This window comes from Oryzias melastigma, linkage group LG15 (assembly GCF_002922805.2).
Source record: "Oryzias melastigma strain HK-1 linkage group LG15, ASM292280v2, whole genome shotgun sequence".
Lineage (NCBI taxonomy): Eukaryota > Metazoa > Chordata > Actinopteri > Beloniformes > Adrianichthyidae > Oryzias > Oryzias melastigma.
Genome location: NC_050526.1, coordinates 16,433,297 through 16,443,082, shown reverse-complemented (window position 1 = coordinate 16,443,082; position 9,786 = coordinate 16,433,297). Strand labels below are relative to the sequence as shown.

At 46.5% G+C, this 9,786-nt stretch overlaps 1 protein-coding gene across 4 annotated transcripts in view; it reads right to left on the bottom strand.

Moving 5' to 3' along the window:
- Positions 1-232: 232 nt before the first annotated feature.
- LOC112162144 (EMAP like 4) overlaps positions 233-9,786 on the bottom strand; it is an 18,859-nt gene continuing 9,305 nt past the window's right edge. For all 4 annotated transcript variants that reach the window (XM_024297816.2, XM_024297818.2, XM_024297819.2 and 1 more), the window contains 17 exons: positions 8,711-8,834; positions 8,067-8,216; positions 7,924-7,993; positions 7,510-7,620; positions 7,338-7,433; positions 7,122-7,256; positions 6,533-6,668; positions 4,567-4,715; positions 4,349-4,474; positions 4,129-4,260; positions 3,977-4,044; positions 2,919-3,007; positions 2,736-2,833; positions 2,570-2,657; positions 2,405-2,503; positions 2,204-2,334; positions 233-1,858 (listed from right to left, as the gene is read on the bottom strand). In XM_024297816.2, coding sequence (XP_024153584.1) covers positions 1,397-1,858; positions 2,204-2,334; positions 2,405-2,503; positions 2,570-2,657; positions 2,736-2,833; positions 2,919-3,007; positions 3,977-4,044; positions 4,129-4,260; positions 4,349-4,474; positions 4,567-4,715; positions 6,533-6,668; positions 7,122-7,256; positions 7,338-7,433; positions 7,510-7,620; positions 7,924-7,993; positions 8,067-8,216; positions 8,711-8,834 — 2,264 coding nt within the window. In that variant the 3' untranslated portion in view covers positions 233-1,396. The remainder of the gene's footprint in view (positions 1,859-2,203; positions 2,335-2,404; positions 2,504-2,569; positions 2,658-2,735; positions 2,834-2,918; positions 3,008-3,976; positions 4,045-4,128; positions 4,261-4,348; positions 4,475-4,566; positions 4,716-6,532; positions 6,669-7,121; positions 7,257-7,337; positions 7,434-7,509; positions 7,621-7,923; positions 7,994-8,066; positions 8,217-8,710; positions 8,835-9,786) is intronic.

Sequence of the window (9,786 nt, the reverse complement as noted above, 5' to 3'; positions counted from 1 at the left end):
TGCTTTGCCTTTTGTCGTAGTGTTTTCAGTTTTTGTTGTTGTGCTTTGGCTTTTGTCGTGTTTTTCAGCTTTTGTCGTCGTGCTTTGGCTTTTGTCGTAGTGTTTTCAGCTTTTGTCATGCTTTGGCTTTTGTATGTTTAAGATTTTGTGTTTAAGCGTCACCAGCGACGCCTCAGGAGTTAAAGCGTTAAAGATCGGAGGCGGAGCAAAGGTTGAACAGAAACAAAACGCGTCGTTTGCAAAGGTTTTATTTTTTCTCTTGAAATCTTCAGTACAGTCTGTCGTCTGACAGGAATGCATTCGAGAAGACAATTGGCTCAAAACGGTCGCATGAAATCACAGCATGAGTAATTCAATCAAACACTGATAATGAAACATCATAAACTCCGCCTGCTCCACCACTGACCCCGCCCCCTTCCTGAAAGACGAGTTCCTGAACTCTGAGCGGGGGAGGGGGGCCTCATAGAAAACTGGTGACTGTAAAAAAGCAACAGAAAAAAAGCCCCCACCACCCACGCTTAGGCCCCGCCCCCTCCGAATCCAGACTGACAGAGGAAAAAAAGTCCAGAAGAGACAAAGACAACAGCAGCAATCGTTCATTAACTGTGCCCCCCCTGTTGTTCAGCTTTGTGCCCCCCAAAGGTGGGGGCAGCGGCATATGAACATTTTCCTGACAGTGTTGCTGAGGGTTGTGCTGCCCCCTAATGGTAAACAGAAATATACACATGAGCATCTGCAGTATATACAAACGCCTGCTGCAAAGATCCTCGGGCAGAGAGGTCTCACTCTGACCAACGGCATGCAGACTGCAGTCACAGTTTTACTTTGGAGGTCAGCTTTTTTTTCACTTCCTGTTAAGCTCACAACAGGAAGGGTGAGTTTAAAACGAGAAAAAATTACCTTAAAACTAGTCAGTAAGTTATTAAACAAGCGTCTTTATTTGGGGCTAAAATCCTCCAAGTTTTTATCTTCAATTTGTAGCATCCTCTGAATTTCAAATTAAAACCTTTTGTTGGTGTTTTACTTTGAAGTAGCTGCAGGCAAATATCATTATTAGTGAATTCATGGTTTTAATTTGAATTAAAAACATAGAAAGGGGCGTGGACTCTTCCTGGTTCTCTTTGCTCTCGTCTGTTCTTTTTTCATGGCTTTTTGACGGGGGAGGGGTTTTGTCATTTTTTAGGTTTTAGCGTGTTGGGGGTGTCGTGCTCTCTCCCCTTCACGGATAAAAAGCTGAATGCAAACCTGTGATTCATGCTCATTCCTGTATGAAAGATTTTTTTTTAAAGGCACAAACTCTTGATTTTTTGGGGCAAAAGAAATAAAAGATTGGAGTTTTTTTCTGGAGTTTTCTCAATGGTTCAAAGACCCAGCCCCCCCATTCACTGTCTGCTCCCTAAGAGGGGGGCGTGAGTGGCGGCATCCCCTCGTCGCTGGGCGTGGCCGTGTCGTCGCTCGGCTCCAGGCTGTCCTTCAGACTCACCGTACTGTCTGAGGGGGGAGGGGTGGACTCCGAATGAGGCGGGGTCAGCTCAGAGGAGGGCGGGATCAATTCAGTGGGGGGGCACACCTCCTGGGAGGGTTTCTGGGTCCCGTTAGCAGTCAGGGGAGGGTTGGGCTCAGTTATCGGCGTGGTGGGCGCGGGATCCGAAGGGGCAACGACAGGATTCGTCCGGCGGGGGGCGGAGTTAGTCACTGGGCTTTCGGTGAGCGGCAGAGAAGATTTCTGCCCCCCCATCAAACGCCACTGCATGATGCTGGTGTCCTTACCCCCCGTGGAGATGAGGTGGCTGTCGTTGTAGAGGAAGCTGACGTTGGTCACATGACTGCTGTGGGCGCTGTACTTGCGGCTGGGGGCCTGCAGACGTACAGATGAGCGTTAGCCACAGATGGCGTCTAAGTAACATCCATACATTTAAGGCTGTGTCACACTGCTTTGCAGCACTGCGGAGGGGAAGCGCAAAAGGTGAGGGGGCTCCGCTTTTTGAAGATACACCATATTCATGTATGACCATATTCATCCATGAAATATGCACAAACTGCATAGTTTGAGTGTGACACGGTCTATCCATCACATTAGCTTTAGCTGCATTTCATTAAACACAAAATAACTGTCGTCTCTGAATGAAGTTCTGCTCTTTGATAAATGTTCATCGTCTCACAAACAGAAGCTATCGTGTCTGTGTGTTTGCAGCTGCATCACCTTGAAGGTGGAGCACGGGTAGGCGAACAGGTGAACTTTGCAGAAGTCGTCCGCCAGAGCGATCACCTTCCTGTTGTGAGACCTCACCAGAGCGTTGATGTCGGTGCCGTCTGAGCCCTCGGGCCAAACGCCTGTAAGAGAACAGCCTTACTGCAGAGTCCACACGGGTCGAAGGCCAACCACGCGCTCACATATACTGACCGAACACGTGGTATCCCAGGACGCACGTGTACGTCGCCCAGTCGATGTCTTTGCAGTCGGATCGGTTTCGGATCAGCTGACAGCCGTTTGGAACGTCCCCTTGAACAAAGATATGTTACTACACAGTACTATAAAATACTCCGCAGCTCAATAAACTGCACTTACAGTAGAGGATCTCATAGTCCCCAGAGTTGGACATGATGAAGTTGTTGTCGGGTGACCAGTCCAGGTGTGTGATGTAACTGGAATGTCCCTGAGGAAACATGAGAGTAATCCTGATCATCTCCATCTCTGGGTTTAGAACGACCGCGTTCCTAAGTCAAACACTCACCGAGCACTTCAGATATCGGCTGTACTTGTGTCCTCGCTCCAGCACGTTGTAGAGGTAAATGAAGTTATCGTGAGAGCCAACGGCGAGCATGCTGCCATCTGCAGGGGACACAGAGGCATGCTGGGAATTATAGTTTCCCCCGACAAAACATTTAACAGCAACCTCCACCATGACTGTACGCACCTACGGAGTAGCGCATCACTGACAGCTGCTCGTTCCCATCCGTGTGGATCCCCACCAGGTCGCTGGTCTCAGCGTCCAGAACAAACCACCTGGAACATCAGGGGGACACAAAGAAGATCCATTAGAACATATAGATCCAGTCAGGACATTACAGGACATCAAGAGGAACATCATTAGGGCTGGGGATCGTTACTGATGCGCCGATCTGATTCATGAATCAAGTTCAACAATTCACAGATCAAACCACGATTTGTACCTTAAAGGAGCAATACCATTAAAAACCAACTTTTTGAGCTTTTAAGTGTATTTTACTGTTCATACCTCACTATAACGAACCCCAAACCGGTATTTTGATCTGTTCACGTATTTCTGAGTAATCCTCTAATACCTGCGCTCTCTGCAGCAGCCCCTCCCGTACCCACGAAAATGAGCGGGTCCTCACTTGCTGATGTCACAAGTTGAGAACCGCCCCCTCCAGGAAGAGTCTGCTCTAGTCCCAGGCTAACACCAACACTTTCTCCACAAGGGTAGCTGCTCGAGCCAACAATGATCAGCTAGCCTCGCGAAGAACGCTCATAAATAACTCATTAAATATATTTTTGTCAGTATTTTAAATTGATACTTCAATTAGTATCTAGGAGTATCTTTAAACAAAATATCGCAAGAGAAAAATCTTCAACTAACCCTTCTTGAAATATATCGTGATGCACATCATATTGTGAGGCACGCATCGGGATAAAAATCTTTGAATTTAACCCTTTTTTACGGAATATATTGCAAAGCATATCTTATCGTGAATCACGTATCGGGACAAAAACGTTCTAAATTAACCCCTCTTGAAATGCATCTTGAAACATATTGTATCGTGAGACACGTATCGGGATAAAAATCTTTGAATTTAACCCTTATTGGAATATATCACAATGCATATCGTATCGTGAGACCTTTATCGGATAAAGATCTCTAAATATAACCCTTGTAGGAATATATTGCGATTCATATTGTATCGTGAGACACATATCGGGATGAAAACCTTTGAATTTGACCCCCTTACTGACCTTCCGACATGGGTACCTATGGCAACCACAGCTCCACTGGGATGGAAGTCTGCACAGTGTCCATGTTCCTGAAGAAGACGAGAAAGAGAAGCTCTGTCAACCATGAGTTAACGAATCGTAAGACAGCTGTCCATAGACCCCGCCCTCCACACCGTCAGCACGCGACTCCACTGCAGCTTGTGGTCCGTGGAATCCCAGAGGCAGACCAAGCGGTCCTGGGCGCACGTCAGGAACATGTCCTTGAAGGGGTGAGACGCCAAACCCCACAGCTCGTCGGTGTGTCCCTGAAGAAAACACAAAGACCTTGAAGTGTGGGAATTCATTTGAAGCCACGAAGTAGAACCTGCTGACGATAGCATCATACGACTTTACCTGCACCTCCACTTGAAAGCCATCATTAAACGTTCCTCTCAGGAGGAAGTTGCGGGACGTTCCAACCAGTAACTCCTCCCCCTTTCCCTCAGCTATCACTCGGATGCTTCCGTACTGTTCTGGAACCTGCAGGGAAACACAGACGGCTCCGGTTCTTCAGGGTCATGATGGCTGACTTCCTGGAACTTAAACAGGGATCCTCCAAACCAGACGAGTACCTCAATGTCCCGCTCCGCTCGCATTTCATGGTCCCATAAGATGATCTTCCTGTCTTTGCCTCCGCCGGTCAGCAGGGAGCCACTCCTCATCTCACACATGCAGAAGACGCTCCCCTCATGCGCCTCCACCTGCCGACTGATCTGTAAGGCTGCTCACACAAACACAAAAGTTTCTTTATGAAATTAAACTTATTCTGAATATGGAGGCCAGATAAAGTGGTCAAAGGTCACAAGGGGGCATTTTTGTTAAAAAGGCACTAAAACCACAATTGATTAGGAACAATGATGTCACACTAAAGTTGGAGACAATCAAGAATTTTCACTGAATCTTTTTTCTAGGTTTCCAGGGCAAACAAAGTATCCTGGGCTAAACTATTTCCATTTTACCATCTAGAAACTACTCACCAAGATTCAACCTCCCTTGAAACCCGTCTCATAATGGGCGGGGTTACTGTAGCAAGCTGGCTACCTGTTTCCAACAAGGTGGAGTCCTGTCCTCTCGGACGGCAGAACAGGGGCAGGGGGGTGGCAGTCTGAAATTGGCTGCTGCCTTCCTGCCACCCGCCTGTCACTGGACTGCCACCTCCAAAACTTCAAATGTGCCCGGACGGCCTCTGGCTAAAAAACTTGCATTTAGGGTGGTGCACTGTGGCATTCTGGGACATGTGACCGTAGTCTGATGGAAATGCAGCTTCAGTGGTGAAGCTAAAGAGAACATATCTATGGCCTTGGTTGGCCTTGGTGTCCCAAATCTCTGTTTAGCCTCTGAGGCTAAAACAAAGAGTTAAAATGAAAAGTGCTACATGACTCAAATCTGGATCCTCCAGATCCATCGCCAATTTTCCAGCTCTCCGAGCCTATCAGCTTGCTGCAGTGCTGGAACACAGCCAGGATAGTTGATTGTGAATACCTGTCCTGGTTTAAATAAACCTGGAGTGTGGAAAGTACATGAATGTACTACTTTCACACTTTACCCAGAAGTCTGCTGCACGGTTTTTCTAGATGCATTTTTCTCTCCCTGCAGCTACAAGTTTTAGGTTTCACTTTCTTACCTCAATAAGTTTTTCTATTATTCCATTTTGTTTAATTTTATTTGTTCAGTGTGTTTATAGCTTTGTAAAACAGTTGAATCATGTTTGTGTTAAGAAGTGAAATCAAAAGGAAAAACTGTTTTCTCTAATCTGCCAGCTTAAAAAAACATTTAAGTCTTGGCTGCACTTCCCTTCAAACCTGTTTAACAACGTGTCATTAAGCCCTCGGTGGACCGTGGCCAAACCCTACGGTCTTCCTGTTCACCAAACGGATCCAGTCGCTCTGCGAGTGCCAGCCTGATGCAGCTGAAACTCTGCCTGAAGGGCGGGAACAGTTCGGACCTGCTGAAAACCTGTCCTGATGCCAAACCTGTTCAGATCCATCCCGGTTTGAGAGACATTTGACCTTCAGCGATTTGTTTCCACAGGAATGTGGAGGTTCGCAGTAGAACGATGCGTGGCTGACGGTTCCTTAAACCGTGAAAAAAGTTCCACTTTTTGCTTTCACAACATCCAGGACCTCCTGGACGAGTCATCCAAGAAAAACAGCCTAAAAACTCCACTCGAGTTAAACTTTTTGGTGTTTTTAACAAGTTCTTGTAGCATTTTACTGATGATGGACGTCATTTGTAAACCAAATAAGATTAAGCTGCATCTCTGAGTATTTCTTTATTCAAATCGTTGTGAGTCGTTGGAAAAAGCTCGTAGGTGTGACGTAGAAACCACAATCTGGAGGCAGATATGTGAAAAAAAATTTGCGAAAAAATGAACTGGGACAGAGCGAGGGAATGCTGTACCAACAACAATACTAGGAAAAATGTTGACTTTTTTTTTGTTTAATGTGTCTTTAAAAACGAGCTCAGTCAGTAATCAAAGACCATTTTCATGCAGTTACACTTCTAGAACGTGAGTGATGTTCAGCACCAGATCCTCACCTCTGGGTCCCTTTGCAGGGGGGCCATCGGCAGAGTTGCGGGTCCAGATCAGAAGGATTCCTCCAGAATCTCCTGTCACGATGTCTCCATTCCTCAGGAAGGCCAGACACTGAATGAACTTTGGCTTCTCGTATTTCTGCAAGAACGACAAAAACAGACTGGACTGAAGCAAGACCGGGATCAGGATTACACCGTCAGACCAGGATCAGAGATGTGGACTTCACATTTGAAGCTGTTTTTGAGCAGAGGAGGTTCTATGTTACCGTAGGTCCTGCACCATAAAGCCAGGTCTGTTTAGCAATGATGCGGCTTTGGCCAAAGGATCTCAGGATCTCATCAAACTCTAGAGGCCTCAACACAAAATCGCTGCAGAAAAAACGGACGCTCCTGCTTTTCAGCAGAACGTCAGTCAGTTTGTTCTGCAACCCTTTGTTTTTCAGATCAGATTAAGTCCTTCCTGACTATAACAGAAAATGTTCACCAAAGTGACGCTTCCTGGCAAAGAAAAAAACTCTTGTTCCTCCTCATTCATGCCAGACAACGTTGTATTTATACATCGTTTCCATGGAAACACAAAGATGTAACTCACCCCAAAGATCCCCTGCTTCCGGACAAGGGAGTTTCCGTTCCAGGTCCAGAAGAAGATGTGCGACTTTCCGCAGGTGACGATGGCGTTTGGATCGGTGGGGTGAAAGTCCACCGCCAGAACAACCTCATTGGTGGTCTGTCAGAACCACACACAGCAGTCAGAACTCAGAAAATGCCCCATAAAGCTTGGACAGGTATCTGCGACGAAGACACTCACCTTGATCTCTGCAACCTTGGACTTCTTCTGCCAGTCCCAAACGGTCAGCATGTGGTCGTTGCAGTCATCGATCACACCCAGGTGCTGACCGGAGTCCTGCGGCGTGACGAGAACCTCGTGACTGACCGAACGGCCACTGAACACTTCCCATGATGCTTTGAGCCACACTCACAGCTTTGGAGAACGCCAGGCAGCCAACGCCTCGCTCAAATGTTCCCATGCCGATGACCGATATAGTGGCGAGACTGACGCTGTCCCAGACCCGAACGTGAGGTTGCAGCGCCTGCATGGAGAAGAACCGGTCCCGTCAGAGGTTCTGCTGTCGACTCAGGAACCATGACACTCGATCACAGCACAATTTACTGACTCAACTTCTGCTTTTTATTTTTTTTTAGTTCCCATTTCTTTTTTTAATCAAATAAAACAATCCCCACAAGTTTGTGAAATAAAACAAGAAAAAAAGGCTTGTCGCAGATTCGTCTTCATGATTGATAACTCACAGCTAACGACCACTTTTAAACAATATTAGAGAACAGAAAAATCCAGAATCCTGAATGACTTTCTCTCCAGTCCAAGCTCCACTCACCCGTCCATCCTTGTCCACTCCGGCGATCTGCCCCGTGGCGATGCGGATCTTGTCCGGATGAATGGCCAGGCTGTAGGGGGGGACAAAGGTGTTAGTTCTCTGGCAGCCAGCGGCGCAACAACCCGAGCGGCGGCGTTTCTCACCACTTCACAGAGTCGGTGTGTCCGAGGTAATGTCTCTGAGCCCGCTCCTCGTAGCTGAACAGAACCACAACCGACGCCACAAAGTAAACGATTTCGCCAGTGGGAAGGAGGTAGATATTCGCTCTGCAGTCTCTGCCATGGTAACCATACCTGAAAACGGTTCAGGAAAACCTGCACCAGCAGCACTTTCATTAGAAACTATTGGCAGATATCTTGTTTTACACACAATTACACTGACTAACAGGATGTACGATCTACTTTCACCTTTAGATAAATAGATAAGGGTCCTTATATCCACAAGAATTTGGCAGAATTTATGACACAGGGTGTCTTATTTTGAAAGGACCTCTGTCGAAAGTTATGAACTACTTCAAACTTTATCCTGTTTATGATTTTGGCCACAAAAGAAAAAAACAATATTTAAATTTATCAAAATAGTAACAATAACGTGAAAACAAATCTGTGTTTTATGTTTTCTAAAGGGTGAAGTCAGACGTTGCGGCTCCTACCGGGACAAAGCGACTCAAATGGCTTTTTAAGTGTTGAAGGTTGCAGACTCCTGGTATAGACAAACATTAAATAGACTGTTTGCTGTAGAGCATACTCATGAAAAAACCAACAGAATTCTGCAGACTCAAGGATACACCCATTCCAGCTTAAGTCTTTCGGGGGGAAGTTCTGTCCGGATCTCGTCGTGGTTCGAGACATCTGACGGGATGAACATCGTGATTGGTCTGCCACGCATGAACATCTTTATTGCACTCCCATCTGAAACAGACAAGTCACAAATGCTGGTCTGTGTGCTGCTGACGCCAGGCTAATCAGAAACATAACTTTGATTTCGAACTAAACCTAAAAAAAAAAAAAACCTCAGTTTGATTAAAGTAAATAAAAAATTTAAAAAACACCAGGAGATTATCAGGTATGTAGGACAGGTATAGCGACGTATGCGGGACATGTATATAGACATATGCATGAAAGTTATAGAGACTTATGCGGGACATGTATAGGGAGATATAAAGGACATGTATAGACATGTATGCAGGACATGTATAGAGATGTATCCGGGACAGGAATAGGGACGTATGCGGGACAGTAATAGGGACATATGCGGGACGGAAATAGAGACATATGCGGGACAGGTATAGGGACATATGCGGGACAGAAATAGAGACATATGCGGGACAGGTATAGGGACATATGAGGGACAGAAATAGGGACATATGCGGGACATTGTAAAGAGACGTATGCGGGACAGATACAGGGACATACGCGGGACAGGAATAGGGAAATATGCGGGACAGGTATTGAGACGTATGCGGGACAGGTAAAGAGACGTATGCGGGACAGGTATAGAGAGGTATGCGGGACAGGTAAAGAGACGTATGCGGGACAGGTATAGGGACATATGCGGGACAGATACAGGGACATACGCGGGACAGGAATAGGGAAATATGCGGGACAGGTACAGGGACTTATGCGGGACAAGTACAGGGACTTATGCGGGACAAGTACAGGGACTTATGTGGGACAGATACAGGGACATATGCGGGACAGGAATAGGGAAATATGCAGGACAGGTATTGAGACGTATGCGGTACAGGTAAAGAGACGTATGCGGGACAGGTAAAGAGACGTATGCGGGACAGGTAAAGAGAGGTATGCGGGACAGGTATAGAGAGGTATGCGGGACAGGTAAAGAGACGTATGCGGGACAGGT